Source organism: Stylophora pistillata, chromosome 11 (genome assembly GCF_964205215.1).
Source record: "Stylophora pistillata chromosome 11, jaStyPist1.2, whole genome shotgun sequence".
Lineage (NCBI taxonomy): Eukaryota > Metazoa > Cnidaria > Anthozoa > Scleractinia > Pocilloporidae > Stylophora > Stylophora pistillata.
In genome coordinates this window covers 19,960,524-19,979,214 of record NC_142529.1, presented here as the reverse complement: position 1 = coordinate 19,979,214, position 18,691 = coordinate 19,960,524, and the positions used below count along the sequence as shown (strand labels likewise).

Sequence of the window (18,691 nt, the reverse complement as noted above, 5' to 3'; positions counted from 1 at the left end):
CATTGGTGACAGTGTCACTTGGAAACCTTCCAAGAAAAATGCCGTGAATACATTTCACTGTAGTTCTTTCTTCTGTCAACGCAAGATCTTCAAGCTTACAAATTTACCCGAGTAAATTTAACCTTGAAGAGAATTGGAAGAGTTTTTTTTTTTTTTCAAAGCTGCTGTACCAAATTTTTCTTTTTTAATGAATTTATTATTTTTGTGTATGAAGGACACTTTTTTTGGGGGGAGGGGGCGCACAGGAAATGCCCGAAAATCCGAAGTATCAACAGAGAATGTCGAGGATATTGTTGTGAAATATATCATTGTAGATCAGTACTTTTACAGATTGGTGTTTTAAAATAAAATGAAAACTTTATAGGGGTGTCGTGCGTTCTGTGCTGTGCACGACCTACCCCTCCCCTGGGGCGACAGTCGTTCATGACGTGAAAGAGAGTCTAAAGTTTGAATCATCTACTGTCGGTTCTTTCAGGTGTTCTTCGTTGCGATTACTCGTTTCCATCTGGAAGAAGTCATTTCTTTCAAAAAGATTTCCACTTTAAGGAACCACTTTGTACTTTACCTTTGGGCCAACAAAGGCGCTGTAGTGACCTTAGGAAGAACAGCTATAAATGTTGCAAATGCTGTAAATCATAATTAGCAATTTTCGGCATTCTTCAATTGAGCGGAAAACAAGATTCCTCCATCTGTGATATAATGATTGATCGCTATGACGAGAAATCGAACACTGGCGTTGTGAGAGTTAGCAAGAAACCGATATGAATTCTAAGAAGACGAAACGAAATAAAGAGGAATCGTTATTGATTTCATACAACTCCGCAGAGGATCGCGGTGGTGTCAGGCGAAGCAGTGAATCTGAAGACAACGTTCAACCATTGGATTTACCACCAACTCGACTACGACGTCCAAGATCCAGGTATTGCAGCATATATCGTCTAAGCCTGATTATTAAATATCATATGTAGAAACATATTGCACAGCTGACAGGACCTCTGACAAAGATCGACCGGGCTAGCTATTGACAGTTGTTACAACCTATCGCCGCTTACGAATCGAACGTGCCAGATTTTTTTTAAGAGTTTGTCAGATTTTAATACCGAGACATTCTAGTTTCGATCATGTAGGTAACCAATTATTTATGGGATTCTTCTCCAAAAAAGCAATTGGTTTGGTATTATTTCAGCTGCGATTTCATGTCGATGACACATCTATATAGTGTAAAGAAACGGTCGAGTGAATTTAAGGCTGACATGAATTATTTTTCGTGCGTTAGGCATTGTATTTTCATTACTAATACCTTAAGGTTATTTTCTTTTTTTAATTTAATTTTTTACGGTGATTTTTTTATTTCCTTTTGTCTTGCACTTGTTATCATAATTGGAAACAAAAGGAAATGAAGAAGGAAAAATAGTGGACCACGACATACTCACCGCAAACAGAGTTGTTTCTTTATTGATTTGGGTGTAGTTTGAGACATCCTGAAAATGGTTTGATGTTGAATTTGTAAATTTTGTCGTGTATCATTTTGATCAATGGAAGTTATTACTATGCAGTGGAAAGGTATTTTTAATACATTTAATAAATACATACAAAAATAATTGTTTACAATGACTTCCTCCATACCCATTAGGCCCCTTATCCGATAGATCTGGAAAAAGTTTTACTTTCCGACCTCCTACCTTAAAACAATAAAACAACTGGGGAGAAAAATTTTACCAGTTACAAAAAAACTTACCTAGTTTAAAAAAACCCAGTTAGAAATAAAATTAACCAAAAGTAAAAATTATCTCGATCCAACATTTATTGTTGAAAAATCCCCACAACAAAGTTTGAGGGGATTATTTAACAACTTTCACTTAAACTTCATATCTTTCTTTTGAAAATTGTTACGCCAAACTTAAGAGCATCTTTTGCACCTGTTGGAATTGCATTTTCTTTTATCTTGTGTGTTACTTCCTCTGTAACATTGACAAAATGTGAGGCAACCATATTGAAATGTAGGGCTCTCTCTATAATAACCTCCCACCAGGTGATAATACATGTAGCAAGATGTGACACAATCCTTGACCAATCAGAGCGTGTGCATCTCTATAATCGCTGGAGCAATTATTCTAAACACCTGTTAATGGCAGAGACAGTCCTAGGAGTCAGCAGGGGAAGTACTGTATTTTTTCGGCTATAAGGGGTCGCATTTTTTCAAAGAAATTTTGGCTTATCACCTTTGAATTGTCTCAGATTTGGGGTGCGTCTTATAGCCAAGTATTTTCATGCAATGAAATTCAAGAATGTCCTATTTTCTAATTTTAACCTGGTATCCATTGAGCTAACCGCCTCCCGGTTAGCTCAATGGATACCAGTACATCGCTCGACTGATGTGCAGGAGGTCGAGGGTTCAAGCCCTGGCTGGATCAACACTCAAGGTTTTTAAAATAATTGAGAAGAATATGTTACCTTTCTATAACATCAGCAATGGTTAGATATTCTAGTCTTCTCGGATAGGGACAAATAAATGGAGGTCCTGTCTCCTGCAGGGTTAGGGGCAGGAGACGTTAATTTCCCAGGCACGAGATCACTGTGTGATGGATGTCCTCCCCTGGGGTGGGATGGGTGGGAATATGAGGGTTATATATTAGAAAACTTGTGTGAAGTTGATATGTTACCCTCATTAAATAAAGATGTAAATGTAAATAAAACAAGATAAATAGATAAACGGCTGGGAATATTGGTTCTTGACTTTACTTGACTTGGTGGTTTTGAAAAGAACCGTTTTATTAATACTTTTGAACTTAACGATGCTTACTAAATGGCTGTGAATGAAGTTTGACCAGCTGAGACACGCTTATAAAGCTTGAACTGGATGAATTATTAGTCATAGCTTTAGAAAGTAACACTGTTTCCTAAGAAGGCAGACTGTCTTCACAGTATCATATCTCTTTTATAGGTGTGATTTTTTTTTTGCTTTGTTCGTGCAAATGTGTAACTTTTTTGCCATTTGTTAAAAAAAGGTGACACGACTGTAATTAGGAACTTTGAAAACGCTATTGTTTTGAAAGTGCAGATAGTGAAAAAGCCCGAAGTTGAGGTTGCATCTTATAACTAGGTATTTAGACAAAATTTTCAGTTTAACAACATGAAAGAAACGAGTTAAAAAATTCAGGGTGCATCTTATAACCGAGAAAATATGGTATAAGGAATTTATTTTCCCCATGGAAATGTTAAGAACAATGCACTCTGAAAAATTTGTTGTTTTAAAATTTTTTGTTTAACTCTTGACAGTTACTGCTATTTACACCAAAATCATTGAGGCATTATATTTGATTATCGAACTGCCATAATTATTTATAGCCAACTCTCAGTGTGCAGTTTGTTTATGATTAATGATTGTGGCTGTTAGATAACAATTTATTCACTGTATATCATTATGTTCTAGGAAAATTCATGTTCCTATACAATCCAAAACTTGTTGTTCACCATGGAATGCTCTTCAGGTGATCTTTGTCCTGTTCACTGTTGGAACAATGATCTCCATGATGTGGTTCACAATAATACTGAAGACATCACTAGAGTCTATGAAGAAAAGGATCACCTCATGTAAGTCAGCATCATTGCCTTATAGTAAGGTAAAAGGTAAAGTCTGTTTACGAGCCTAGGGCCCATTAGGCTGGTGCTTAACTCCGGTTTCTGTAGCATGAAGCGACTAGGAGTATTTCTACCCCTCCCTTGATGGGATGCCAGTGCATCGCAGGGTTACCCCCAGCATTAAATTGGCGGTACCCATTTATACACCTGGGTGAAGAGAGGCACTGTGAGAGTAAAGTGTCTTGCCTAAGAACACAACACAATGTCCCGGCTGGGGCTTGAACCCGCACCACTCGATCCGGAGTCTAGCGCACTAACCATGAGACCACTGTGCCTCCTTTGTCTTATAGTATACAGGTCCAAATAATCTATGCTATAAACTCTGAATCATGAAATATATATATTGGCATAGCTTTGCTTTGTATTTTATTTGGTCAGCACACAACTGACCTATAGGAATTAGATGAAAGCATGTACAGTTTTAATCTCAAAATGCTTTCAGAACATTGATCCTTACTAGAAAATAGGCCATATTACTGAATGATTTGAACAAAATTGAGTCACATTGTTGAAATCCAGGTGGGGAAAGGCAAATTCTACTCATGAGTTGCATGACCCTTACCATTTTAACTTATCCCAACTCCTGTGACATGAAGGATCCAGGAGTATTGCCTCCTCCCCTGGATGAGGAGGTGATATTACAGGCTACCATTTAGCAATTTGTTAGGTGTCCTAGAGAAGTTACTGGTTATACCCACCTGTGTCTAAATTTCTTTGGTAATCCCTCTCAGGGATCAGCTCCTGAATGGAGTGAGGCACTGATTGTTAAGACTCCTTCTCAATAACCCAACACAACGATGCTAGCTAGAGCTCTAACCCAGCCTGTTTCATTCAGATGAATAAAGGCTGATAGTTTCTAAAGAAACTGTTTGGTGCTGCATCGGTGGGGGTAATGAAATAATTTGAATATATCAACAAAGTTGAAATGGTAACTTGGCCACCGTTACGATTATAAAAGCTGACATTTCGAGCGTTAGCCCTTCATTGGAGCGAAAAGGGGAATTTTGGGTTGTGTGTGCTTTTAAAGGCAGAAAAAGGAGCTACGTGATTGGTGGGAACATGGCAACGAGAAAAGTACGAATAAATTCTCGTTGCCATGTTCCCACCAATCACGTAGTTCCTTTTTCTGCCTTTAAAAACACACACAACCCACAATTCCTCTATTCGCTCCAACGAAGGGCTAACACTTGAAACATCAGCTTTTATAATCGTAACGGTGGCCAATTTACCATTTCAACTTTGTTGATATACTCATTGTTTCATTCAGAGCCCAGCATGTTGACTACATTTTACCTTATCCCACTGTTTCACACACATTAACTTCCTGGGAGGACTAATGATATTAAATTAATTTGCTATGGCAGGATTTTCCAAAGACTTTTTAGAAGGTATTAGTTTGCTGGTAGAAATAAAAGACAACATACATCTGTATCTTAGCGTGAATCAAAGAGGTTGAAGCTAGGTGAAGAATCACACAGATTTCACAAAGTTTGGCTTAATTTTTTACGGTGCACAATTCATTTTTACGTACATTTTCTTGGGGAAATATGGTTCAAAATTCTTGGAACTCTTCATAGCTTATCTTCATATTTTATTTTTTAAATTACCATAAATATCATATGGTGGAGAGACTTGTGAGTGTTGAGACACAGAAACTGATTTTTGGGGCCATCATCTCTCTATTACTGCATATAAGTAGAATCAGGTGGCATTGTGGTCACTGAGACTGATACACTTGTGAACAGAATTTAAGGTGGCAACATCCACTGCTGTTTGTTTGAAAGGTTAACCTCAACCCCCTTTCAATAGAGACAATGGAAACCATCAAGTTACACAGCTATTTTATACCCCATCCCCCAAATCCTTATTATTGTCCTATTTTTTTTTTCTTTCCCTTTAAAAACACTGGATCAAGTTGATGACAGGACGGCTTCCTCAATTTTGCTTCGACTCTTTTTATTCAAGCTGAACCACAATTTCATGGTAATTTTCTACTGAAATAACTGTCTCAAATGCTTGTGCTATTAAAACTGAAACTTTGCATAGAACATCTTAGTGCTCATTATCTAAGATGTGGTGATGTGGTAACTTGACAAATAAACCTATTTATATCTATAGATCAGTTATTTGAACATTATTTATTCAATTTATCACCACAATAGGAATTAATAGATCATTTATGTATTTATCACTGAAAAGCAGAAAAATGATCAATTGTCTTAGAATGTCAGAATGACCTTCCCTACTGTGTTGGGCATACATATATGTAGAAGAAGAAAACCTCTTAAACACTCCTGGTGGAATAGAGAGGAGAAACAGTGCTCATGTACCAAAAATTACTTTTGCTGATCAAAAAATATGTATATTAAAAAAAACACTCGGGGAAATTCCATTTTTAAAGGCTTTTGCCTTGTGTTAGTTATAGGCAATGTGAATAGCAGAACATATGAAAAAATAATAATTTGAAGAAATTGTGTTATCAGTGACACAAAGAGCACAAGATACAATTATTGATGTGTGGGTATCCAAAAGAGAATAAGTGAACACTACAACACAAAATAATACCTGTGGCTACTTTGAAAACAGAAATCTACTTACCTGTCTGTGACCTGGTACTTTTTACTAATGTAAGAGTAAGTAACATCTAATTTCTCCTTGCAATATCATCCCTGAATCACACATTAAGTTCACGATAATTCGTGAAATAATCACCAACTAAAGGAGTTTTTGATTGTTAAAAAAATTCTCCTTGTCAGCACCTAAGGAAATATATAGAGAGCAGAATAGAGAATATACATAGTATGTCATGCTGATGTCAGGGGGTAAAAGGTTAAGCCTGATTCATGGTGAGTTTGATTTGTAACATTGTAGTGCAAGTGCCAGTACAGGTGCAAATATATTTAGCACTCCTCTGAACAACTTTGTAGCAGCCATGACTAGTTGGATTTTAAATGACTGGAAGGAAACAACTTTCAAGGGAGAGGGTTGGTGGAATATTGTCAGTTTATCATTTACCTACCCTCCTTCCTAAGGTGCCACACATTTTGCTGACTTCAAACATGTTACTGGAAATGTCAGTTTGGGTGTGCCACTGAAAATAGTGGTTTTAGTCCATATCATGTTGATTTTACAGTCAGAAATTCGCTTTTAGACTTAATAGCCACAATTCGCCATTAAAATTAAGGGATGCAGACATGAATAGCAAATAAGGAGAAGTATGTTGAAATTAGCTAGGTGTCCAAACAAGAGTTTTTTTGTATTCACAAGTGACAGCAAGGTTAAGTCTTAAACTGTTTATTTAGAGAGCAAAGGAACAGACTAAAAATGTGAATCTGCACCTAAGATACTTAGACTTAATCTGAAAGAGCGAAAACATTCCATTGTATTTAAAATTCTCAAAGTATCCTCTTAATTTTCAAAGCCAAAAAAAATAAATAAAAAGGAAATAAGATTAAGGGACTCCTTCCCAGTCCCCTCTCTCTTTGATACATATGTGATATGTGTTATACACCTTGAACATGATTTCACTCCGGAGGTCGACAAACGCACCAAGTGATTATTGTTTTCCTTGTTCCTTTCCCACTTTCTCTTTGTAAAAAAAAAATGGATCTTAACTTTTTTTCGAATGAATAAGCGTAAAACGAAAATGAAGCTTTCTTCGAGAAGGAATGGCACACTTGTGCCGGACGATGATGATTCGGACTCTGACCTGCAAGAATTCCCTCTTCCCAAGAAGAGGATCATCAAGCCAGGAAAGTCCACGTATGTTGCAAGGTTAGATCCTCCCTCGGCTTCTTTTTTTTTTTTTTTTTTAATCAGGATGAGAAACCACTGCGTTCCTTTACAATGCATAAAATATTTTTTCTTTCCCTGCTCTGATTCATTTTCAAACGTTTCAGACGGCGTTGTGGCTGCTGCCGAGTTTGTGCTTCAGTGTTCCTCTCCATACTTCTCATAGCTTCTGTTCTTTGTGTATTAGTACTGGGATGGTTTAGTTTAAGGCTCAAGCGTGATTTAGACTTCATGAGAAAAAGATTAAGCAAAGGTAAGTCCGAGCTGTGGGGGATTCATTTATTATTTTTGTAGTTAATCAGAAGCGGAGTGCATATTTTTAAAATATTGTGCAGACACAGTGTGAGTTTCTCTATCTGATTGAATTTTAATACTTTTTTGAGAAAATTCGAATATAAATATATTTTCGAGTGCTTTATACTTCCCAAAAAATAATTTGAATCGCGTGTAGACTCAATGCTGCTGAATCTGTCTGTGTTGTTTTACATTGTAAAGCGGAAATAGTCAATCATGCGTGAATGCTGTTGCTTGTACACGAACTTATGCTACGCATTATGCGAATATTTTACCCCAACGTTCCACTTTCTGACGCATTTCAAAATCATCGAAAAATTAGCTTTTAAATATAGCGTTTGCTCGACACTCCTTCATTAGTATTTTCGATTTTATTTGGTTTCAAGATTTGTATCAGACGCTAATGCTATGCGCTTGTTGATTCGTCCAAACCTTTCTAGAGTTTGCGATGTGACGTTGCGGTCGTACTGTAGATCGTTTTGTTTCAGTGAACGTTCTTTGTGAAGTGTTGCTCATCAATAATTTACTCTCGCGAAAATGAAAAACCTAATCTAATAAAGTCACTGGTAAGCTTTTTTCGCAATTTCTTTTATTGGTATATTTAAAAAGTCTTCGTATATTTATGTAATATCAACGATTTGTTCTGTCTTAAAAATCATTACGTTGTGTCGAGTGGTTCTTGTAGCTTTGAATATATATGCAATGATTAGCTCACTTTTTGAGGATGTGGTGATTTACTTTTAACAATACTTCGAGCGCGCCTGTCAAAAGTAATTTAGTTCCGAGTCTTGGACAGAGTGGTTAATGATGAGAAACTCGACTTCCAGATACAAATTTGCCCGAAGAAAAAAAGCGACGGACTGGTAGACGTGTTAAGATATGCATAAATCAGATATATTCATTTTGGGCGTAGTAATATTCAAACTTGTCCAAGAATTTTAATAAGTCTGCGTTGGTTCTTTTTGTGCTCGAACTAAAATGAAGAATTACCTTTCAATTAATTATCAAGTGATATTGAAGCTGATCCAATACTGGAACCTCTCCTGGAGCTTAAGATCTTGCGTGTTTGGAACAGAAACTCATTTCAGCCGTAACGAAAATAAAATTTCCTAGTTAGCTACTGGATTTATGCCAATTTTTCAGTAATTTTGTCTACACGTGACGATTCTTTGGAAAATACAGTCTTAAAGAGTTGTTATTGTTTTATGTTGTAATCATCGTACGTAAGGTTGTTATAAAGGATAGATAAGCTATATTTACAATACACTCATCTTATCCCGATATTGTTTACTCAATATATGTCACAGTGGCAAAATCTTTTCGACTTGAATTATCACGAAGTTTGGTGATATTTGTTTTCTGTACGAATTTGGGGGCAGATACAAATTAACGTTTTCGAAAGGGAAGTCGTTTCTATTTTAAGCCTTTACTCTAGGGGTAAGTCGTAGATCTCAGCAAATATCATTGATTTATTCGTTTGTTACCGGAAATATCGTAAGTAATTCAAAATTATTTCGTCATGTCAGTTTTTATTTTAATGGATATTGCTCTACGTGTATCATTTAGAGGTTATGCATAATTAATGATGGTTATCTTTTTAAAGAGAATCTTCCAGATGCTGGGTTTTCGCATTTTTGACCTTCAAACTAAAGGTTTTTTCTTGTTGCGGTATTGGGTTCAAATATTAGTTTTAGAGAACAATTTAAATAATGGTCTGGAATGTGTTTGAAGCTTCTACTGGCAGTTTAAGGATTGACGCTAACTAATGTATCAATAGTCCTTTTGGACAAGCACCAAAAGTAAATGAGAAAAAGCAATTTGTGTTCATTTGCTTTGAAACAGGTGCTAAATTTCAAGAGGGTAGTACCTCTTGGACTGCTGCTGCACAAAACCATATAATTATTTTAAATTGGTGGTGAAAAAAATTTGCACATATTTTAGTCTATGATGTGTCAATTAAGTCTGCAATTTTTAATTTAGTTTCCTTGAAATTAAATTTTGACAATAAAGGAATAAAGACATGTTCATAAGGTTTTGGGTTAGTCATGTATATATGTATATATTAAGTAAATTTTAGTGCTTTTGAATAAGGCTGAGCACTGGCTGACAAGTGTCAATTGTGTTCTTATGTGAGGCGGTGAGTTTCCCCAATGCCACTTTGTAAAAAATGTTGCAGAACCCTAATGTCCTTTTGTAAAGTCTCTCTCTCCTCCTTTCCCCTTGGAATCCCCCTAATAAAACCTCGAGTAGGAAATCCCATCTGGTATTTTGAACACATTTTGCTAGTCCTTTGTACCTCATGCAGGGCTCCAAGGTCTTGGTTCACTTGCTAAACATGAAATCTTTCCTGTTTCTTCTTTATTGGTTATGATTTTTTTTTTTTTTTATTTGATTGGGAAGTTAATTTTTTTTAGTACTGTTATAATAGTTGCAGAAAGGATTTCATAAAATTAATATACAATTTACAACAATTTATCACTTATAGAGCGCTATTTACAATGACAGATCAACAGCGCTTTACAATCAATCCTAACCCGCCCATCCTACCAGGGGAGGACATCCATCACACAGTAATCTCGTTCGTGGGAAATTAATGTCTCCTACCCCTAACCCTGTAGGAGACGGGACCTCCATTTATTCATCCCTATCCGAGAAGACTAGAATATCTAACCATTTCTTGATGTTATAGAAAGGTAGCATATTCTTCTCAATTATTTTAAGACCTTGAGTGTTGGTCCGGCTGGGGCTCGAACCCTCGACCTCCCGCACAACAGTCCAGCACTCTATCCATTGAGCTAACCGGGAGGCAGTTATCAATTTGATGTACTCTTTAAAGCTACCCTAAGTTTTTTACTGGTAAGCTGGTATTATCAATTGTATTAGCTATCGTGTGTAGAGTTACTGTGAATCAATGCAGTTATATCTCCATTTTTGCTCTAACAGTGGAGTCATTTGATAGAAGCACTTCAAGGGAATATGAGAGCCTAAATAATGACCTGACTAACAAGTACAAGGCTTTAGAAACTGACCGAGAAAAAGCTGTAAAACACGATGATGAACAATTTAAATCAATTCTTAAGCAGGTAAGAACTACACAACTATACTACATACCGTCCTATGAAACAAGGTGAATTTATCAGAATACTAATAATAATGATTATGTAATGAATACTGCGACAAAGCGCCAATTACACCTTACAGAGTAAATAAGTAGATGTAGATGTTTGGATGTATTTCTTCAACTGCAGTTTTTGTTGGCACCTCTCAAAGAAGCTTGCTTACTTTGTTATGAGGCATCTGTTTTCTTTTTTTCTATATTTCAGTCAGTGTATCATTGTATTACCATCAGTAAGCATTATTATCATAACTAGCGATTGGACCATTTTTACAGCATTCAGTAAACTGTAGGAATTGCGACGCCAAAATGTTTTGTCTTTTTTTTTTTCACTTTTTCAGATTGCTTATTTAAACTTAACAGTAGATGAATTAAAGAAGAAGGTTAAGTTACCAGAAAGTGCAAGCACATTAACAAAAGATATTGAGTCACTGAAGAAAGGAATGGCTGACACAGGTGGTGATATAACAGAGATTAAAGACAAAATTAAACAGCTAACAGATTTAGCTGGTAAACAGCAGAAGAGAATGGAAAAGTTGACAAAAAATGTTTATAATCTTTCGGTAAGTATTATCAACATCATCATCACTGAAATAGAATGATTCTTCTTGTTTTGCGATTGGTAAACAGTGTATATTTGAGATATCATTGAATCTAAATATATCTGCAAATCTGTGGCTGTTGTCAAGGAGGATTTATTTTAGAGATGTGATTTTTTATAACCAGCCATCATCCTATTTCTTGAGAGCTCCAAGATCTTTTCATTTCCATGCCTTATGTGCAGCTTTAGAGAACCTCGGGATCTAGATGAATGTTTTTACAGAACATTTGATAAGTTTCTTATTTTAAAACTTGCCAGAAGTAGTTTCATCATGTCACAAACTTATGCCTTTAAATAGGTTCAAGTAGCTCAAGTAATGGGAAAGCCAACTCCCAAAGCTCCAGCAAATACTGGAACTCCACCCCTTATTTTACGGATGCCAGTCAATGCTGATGAGAAACAACAAGATGGAGATGAATCAGTGGTGAAGAATTTCACAGCACAAATTTCAGTGGTAACTATACAGCAAATTCTTAAAAGTTATGAATAACCAGATAAGTTCAAAGATGACTTACACACTATAGTTAGTATGCCTTTCTGATATTTGTTATGTGTTCCTTATATTATCATATTTGAGTTTTGAACTTTTTAGCTTGTTATTTTGCCTTTTTTGTTTTCTGACTTAGTAAATGTCTATGGGCATTTAAAGTGATTTTAAGTACATTGTTGAATTCATAATTTCTTTTGCATCAAGTTACTACTGTAATTTGAAGTATTACCTTGTCCCATGTGAGGGATATGTTAATTTTTTTATTTTCACCTCGTAGGAAGTTGGCAGGGTTATGGGAATTCTGACAACAGTGAACCAGACATTGTCTTATGAAGTATCAAAATTAAGGCTTTTGATGAAGGGCTTGTTGAAGGAAGTCAAGAAACATGTTGTAAGTGAAATGTTACCTCTTTTAAAAGGGCTGGGTCAAAATATCAAGTTAATGACGGAGGTAAACTAAAGAAATAAACTTTAATTATTCCCCACTAATTTAAGTAAACCAAAACTAATTTTAGCTTACAATTACTTAATGATAGTCATTTGGAAAACAGTCTTTTTCATTCTCCAGTCTTTGTTTCTTTTTTTTTTTCCTATTTATCTTCTGTGCCCCTTTGAATTCCTCCTGTACTAAATTTTTCACCTCTGTGCCAATCATATTGTGACATGGTAGTTTATTATTTCACTGATTGGTCAGTGTTGACATAGATGTAATAATTTGGATATATCAACAAAGTTGAAATGGTAAATTGGCCACTGTAACGATTACAAAAGCTGACGTTTCGAGTGTTTGCCCTTCCTCGGAGCGTTAGCCCTTCGCTCTGACGAAGGGCTAACGCTCAAAACGTCAGCTTTTGTAATCGTTACGGTGGCCAATTTACCATTTCTACTTTGTTGATATATTGATATATTCAAATTATTTCGTTACCCCCACCAACACAGCCCCAAACAGTTTCTTTAGAAACCATCAGCCTTTATTCATTGACATAGATGTAGACTGACACAAGATTGTACGTATAGCTGAACTAAAGGAAAAGTGTCATCATTCAAAGAAAGAAATGTTTTACAGTTGCGTCATTTTTTGTTTTGATTTTACCAGATATTATTGGCTCTAAATGTGGCTTAAAGTTGGCCAATAGTTATCAGTTAGAAGGGTTAATTTTCTACTAAAATTAATTTGTTTGCTTGGTTGTTGGCATGTGAAAGCCAACACATTTTATCAGTTTTAAGTTAATACATGTTTAGATGCAGTTTGTCTACAACTTTTGCATTTTCAATTCCTTGTATTGATTATTGTAGTTGTATTTTTCGTTCATTAGTTTTCTTTTTCTCTCTATCAGGTAGCTCTTGATGACTTACAGACTAAAGTCACACAGGTTTTGAAACAAAACCACAGCAGTGTAATCTCTAGAGGTCACCTTGAACCAGACAGTGACATGGTTTCAGAGCAGGTCTCCAATTTATCACTTGAAGTGAAAAAGCTATCAGATTATGTTGACCAACAGTCCAAGAATTTGGCTGAACTGGTAAGCTTGTTTCAGCTCCCTTACATTTTTTTTCTCAAAATGTTTTACATATTATTTATTCATTTATTTTCCATAAATACAAGGAAATGAATAAATCAATTATAGATCATAGGGTGTATACGTTGCAACCTAATGAAAGTTTACAATATTAAAGCTAAAGATATACTACTACTGACAGTTACTAACAAGGTGATTGTAGAGATGGTAAGGGGAGGGGCCCTTTAGAAACCACTGGACTTGTAGAAGGGAGGTCTACTAAATTAAAAAGTTCGATGCATGCAGTGGGAAAATTGCTAGAGTTAGCTACGACCATCGATTTTGATAGATACTATCTTGAATTATAGCTATTGCTTTAATAATACAAAAAAGGAGGAGTCATTTTTATTTAAAGCAAGAAAAAGTTTCTGAATGGATAATATCATTTGGTAAAGAATTCCATATGTCCTTGGAAAAGTAAAGAAGAGTATTGAACATTAGCAGGGCCCGACACTAACTTTTCAATTTACTAGCCAAGTGGCTAGTGACATCTTAGATGGTTTTAGATGTTACAACAAATTCAGTCTGTTTACTAGCCAAACTGACTAGTGGAAATTGAAAACCACCAGCCAAAACTGAATTTCTACTAGTCTGTGGCTAGTGGGTTACCGTTAGTGTCGAGCCCTGCATTAGTTTAGCAGGAATGTGAACAGTAACCAGTGCATCATTTGTTGTTACAATAGTGCACAAGGTTACCAATAACATATAATTGACAAATAAATTGACATTTCAATACTTGTAGCACCTCATTGCAATTTTTCTGCACTTTCTTTTGTTGAAAATTTAAAAACGCCCACAATTCTTACCAGATTTTCCATATGAGTACATATTATAATTATGGAGGCACTCTGAATTTATCTTTATCCTTTTTGTGTTTTGATAATCAGTTCATGTTTGTGCAGCAAAGAATAATGGTACTTTAACTTCTTACAGGACAGAGGGACCTGGCACTACAAATAGCAAGTGCTATTGTGCTACTGAACTATTTACAAATTAGTTCATGTGTAAGATAGCTTAATACATTGCAATGGTTTACTTAAAAAGTGCTATGGAGACCTCCCATGTTTTACTTATTTCATCAAAAACTTCTCCCATCAGATGCTAGAAGTGCTACAAATTAACACAACTGTTTCCCATCAACAAAGTCTCGGTACACCAAAAAAATCTGTCTCATGCAATTGTTCTACGGAAGTTGGAAAGATACGGGAACAGTTATCCAGCAACAAATTGAGCATCGAATCACTGAAGCAAGAACTCCAAGCTCTTCAAAGTAACTTAGACAGTTTGTCAAGTAAGAAATAAGAAATTAATGGAGGACTGTTAATTGTTTGTTTATACTGTGTAGCAAATTCTATGCCCCCTCTTGAAACTGTGTTTTGCTTCATCCCATCTCTTGTCTTAAAAGTAGTGTGATAACAAGAATTGTGGGGGTAAACAGTAACGGTAATTTCAACTCTCTTGAACCGTACTGTTTCTACCTGGGACGAGGGTAGAGAACATGATAAAGTAAGTAGGTCAACTGGTGAGGAAAATGGGGTCTTTCCCTGTTTCGACAAAGACGATGTGGTGGTACATGTATGCTCAGCCTTAGTATGGAGATGATGCAGATTTTATGGACCTTGCTTGATCCCAGCTAGTCATTTGCAAATTCCATTGTATTGTCATTTACATTTACATTTACAACGTTACTGTACATGAATATCAATTGTGAACAGCAGGGGAGACGTTGGACTTCCTAGTCATATTATTTCTAATTCAAAAACTGTCCGGAACATATCCATGGGAAATGATCTTTAGTTATCAGTTTACGTTAGATCTGTCTAAAGTTTATTTTTTCCCTTCTTTTCAGAAACTACCTTACAACCTGACACTACAAAATCAGACCTTCCTGAGGAAAAGCAGAAAAACCACAATCAGAGTTTGAGCGATAGTGTCACAGAAGACACCGAAAAAGATGATCTTGAGGATGTTGGACTTGCGGCTGAACTTGTCAAGCCGTCACCCACACCAAGAAGTAATGCGAATGACTCTGCGTCAAAAGTTAATAAGGTTGCAGAAAGTGTAACAGAAAATCCAACTGAGAAAAGTGAACTTGAAGCTGAAAGTGTAAAACCATCACCTTCACAGAGTGATGGAAGTCACACTGCATCAAAAGGTGATAATCTAAAAGAACTTCCTGTAAATGCCTTACCATCTGGACATGTTAAATCAACACAGAATTCTACGCAGCCTTTAAATATGACTGCATCACCTCAGATCTCATCCATCAACGCCACAAAAGACAGACAAAGTTAGTTCTGGTTTGCAAAGGTTTTTTTGGAGCCTTACTTTCCTATTTTCCTATTGATTTCTTCTATCGTTAGACCACGTGTCAATTATTTTGGTACTTATGGTTCGATTTTTGTTGGAACCTCCGACTAATTTATTATTTAATGACGTATCCCGAAATGGATTTAGTGTTGGTATGTGCCATCAATGATCACTCTTTCACAAGAAAGTTCCACAAGTGTTATGTTGCAATCTACAAACGTTAATGATTTATCTATAGATCCCCATCTACTGATTTACTATGTGAAGGTTGTGCATGTAAATTCTAAGCGACGATTTTTCGCCTAAAATAAGTAATGAATATCGTAAGGAAAATGGTCGGACAAAGACGATATCAAATACAAGAAAACTGAGTTTTCGCTCGTGAAAGGATAGCGTACACAGCTACAGTACTGCTGAAAACGAGCGCAAGAACGTGAATGTTAAAGTTTTACTACAACTACAGCGGTTAAGTTGATTTTAAAAGCGGTATGCCCTCATGAAAAGGCTGAGCATGACTGAGATGCATAGATTTCATGAAAATAATACCACTGTGTTGATCTTGCATTTAGATTCATCTTCTGGTGACAAGATTAAGGTAGAAGTTGTAAAGGTACCAACTCCCAGCAAAGAAGAGGCCCTGGAAGATAGCCTAGAGGATCCCGGCTCAGATTCAGCTTAAATTTATACAATAGGTGATGTTGCAAAAGGGTATCCATGGTATTAGTAGCATCAATCGTTTAGAACATAACACGTTGTTCTTCCTTCCTCCACTTCCCACTTGTTTACTCTTTCATCCATCCATTCTCTCTTTCATTCATTTAGTCATTCAGCACTGCATTGCTTCACTAAATTATTCGCCCTTGCATCCACTCACCCACTAAATCACACGTTGAACAATTAGATAACTGTAGCTACGTATTTGAAATTTTCACCTGTAGCTTTGTAAAATTCAACACGACAAAACTTGTTCTCTCTTTTCGGGATTTCTCCTCCTCGGGTTTTCCCTAATGTTCTGAACCGTCCATCCAACTTTCGCATGAAAAAAAGTAAGTTAACACGGCTTATTTATTAGTTTATAGAAAAATACCTCATCTATATAACAGCAATTTCATTCTTAGAGAAATCCCGAAAGGGGAGTACAAATCTCTCATTCGACAGAGATATTGAAAGACCAAATCGTTATCAGTGCTGAGTGAACGACTCGCTGTCAAGCTGAAGCGTTTTTCTCCTATTTGTTTCAGGCTTTGAGTGCCTTTTCTACCGGTGGTATAATGAAGTCAGGTGTACTGAATATAGTTAATTATAAAGAATTATGGTTCAATGCAGTTTTAAAGAGTTATGGGTCGATGCAGTTTTAATGAAAGATAGCCAATGCTATTTACATAAAGTGACTTTTGAAAGGGTTTTTTATATCAAGAGTTAAAATTTATTGATCAAATTGTCTAGACTGATATTTAACGTCAAGAAAGGTCGGACATTAATGGGACAGGTAATCACTTTTTTTCTGGAATTTTTTTGGACCTCAATCGGACTGACATTTCTTGTAACCTGTTATTAGAATAGTGCATGTCGTGAGGTTGGGTTTAAAGGTTCCCGTTGCACTTCCTCTGTCATTGGCTGAAAACTTTAACAATGTGATTGCAAGTTCAATGATGTGCTCTTAAGTGTCTGCACCAATTTTGTACTTAGACAATTTCAACGAGTGTTGCTCGTGAGATAATTGAAGCATCATGATGAGGCTTTCTCGAACTACTTAATAAACAATTCTACTCCCAATAAATGGTGTTCTCCATGTTTGTCTCGGTTTTAGCCCCCTCATTTTCCAGTGCCACTTCCACTTTCTTTTTACTGCTTGTCCAGTCACTAGATGACGCATTTCTGTCCATATTCCAGAGACTTGTTCCTATCGCTCATTTACCAGAATATGTTACAACCTCTTTCAGACTGTCCCTTCCCTTTTTTTTCCTGGTCTCCTCCTTTTCCTTTTAGTCCTGTTCTCTGAAATATTGTTTTCAGAATTTCTTGCGTCTTTCACATTTTTAAACCATATCCCATATCTTGACACTTGAAGATCTTTCTTACAGACCTCGTTTTATTGTGCTTTATCCAAGAATCCCCTTAATCTCAACGATAACCCCCCAACTCGAGAGAATTCGCAGAAACCGGTCAATTCCATTTGGTAAGAAGCAGTGGTGAATCTTCTGATCAATTCGGCATTTGGAAGGCCCTCCTGAATAGGTATGGGAAGAAATATCTCGCTTTTTCCTGACTATTGAAACTTTTTATAAGGGATCACCTCAGTAATCTTGAAACTGTTCTTGGGGTTTAATTAGTTATTTGCTAATTTTATTTCGACTGTCCTCGTTCATGTCTATTACAACGCTGCGAGGCCCACAGATCCCCAGAATCCCTTTGGGGTGAGCTGTATCACGAGCTTTTCGATCGTGAATCAATCTTGTTTTCAGAGTGCACCCTCTCAGGAGTAATCTATTATAAGTCACGTTGCACGTGGAATTGGAAACTGGACGAGACGTTATTTTCGCGCTAAGTAAAGGCTGTTAACAGCTTGCGGTAAGAGTTCGCTTCCAAGAGGTACTTCTATAACAATCGAAATACCGACTCTTCGTGGCAAAAGAGTGTTGACGAGTATTTGAGATCTGGCTCGTGCCCCCTTAATCGCTGGTCTCTCTCCGGAAATGCATTCGAATTTGCGCAGTTTTCGAAAAGGGCGAGTTTAGGAGCCTTGATACTTGTTGGGTGAGTTAAAGCCGCAAGATATACTTGTGAATAAAGGCTGATAGTTTCGAAAGAAACTGTTTGGGGCTGCGTCGGTGGGAGTAACGAAATAATTTGGATATATCAACAAAGTTGAAATGGTAAATTGGCCA

General features: G+C 36.3%; 1 protein-coding gene and 1 long non-coding RNA gene across 5 annotated transcripts; one reads left to right on the top strand and one right to left on the bottom strand.

Annotated features, from left to right (window-relative positions):
* Nucleotides 1–429: 429 nt before the first annotated feature.
* LOC111325640 (uncharacterized) lies at nt 430–17,595 on the top strand. Of its 4 annotated transcripts, XM_088739752.1 has the most exons (12): nt 781–919; nt 3,434–3,594; nt 7,542–7,687; nt 10,672–10,811; nt 11,185–11,406; nt 11,743–11,898; nt 12,212–12,325; nt 13,272–13,457; nt 14,592–14,784; nt 15,343–15,783; nt 16,373–16,495; nt 17,045–17,595. In XM_088739752.1, exons 2-11 carry the CDS (start codon nt 3,476–3,478, stop codon nt 16,480–16,482), a joined length of 1,827 nt encoding a protein of 608 aa, XP_088595878.1. In that variant the 5' UTR covers nt 781–919; nt 3,434–3,475; the 3' UTR covers nt 16,483–16,495; nt 17,045–17,595. The 4 variants fall into 4 exon arrangements, with proteins under 4 accessions (XP_022785212.2, XP_022785214.2, XP_088595878.1 ...); XM_022929477.2 differs by lacking the exon at nt 7,542–7,687 and having other exon boundaries at nt 430–919; XM_022929479.2 differs by lacking the exon at nt 7,542–7,687 and having other exon boundaries at nt 432–919; nt 15,343–15,648.
* On the bottom strand, nt 1,552–6,979 carry LOC148720508 (uncharacterized). Its single transcript, XR_015993550.1, has 2 exons — nt 6,241–6,979; nt 1,552–4,383 (listed from the first exon to the last, which is right to left on the bottom strand). It is a non-coding gene; the product is annotated as an uncharacterized LOC148720508 (long non-coding RNA).
* Nucleotides 17,596–18,691: the final 1,096 nt, after the last annotated feature.

Coding starts and splice junctions, on each gene's coding strand:
- LOC111325640 (XM_022929477.2), top strand. CDS start 762: ATGAATTCTAAGAAGACGAAACGAAATAAAGAGGAATCGTTATTGATT. Junction 11,407..11,742: donor AAAATGTTTATAATCTTTCG/GTAAGTATTATC, acceptor GCCTTTAAATAG/GTTCAAGTAGCTCAAGTAAT. Junction 11,899..12,211: donor TCACAGCACAAATTTCAGTG/GTAACTATACAG, acceptor TTCACCTCGTAG/GAAGTTGGCAGGGTTATGGG.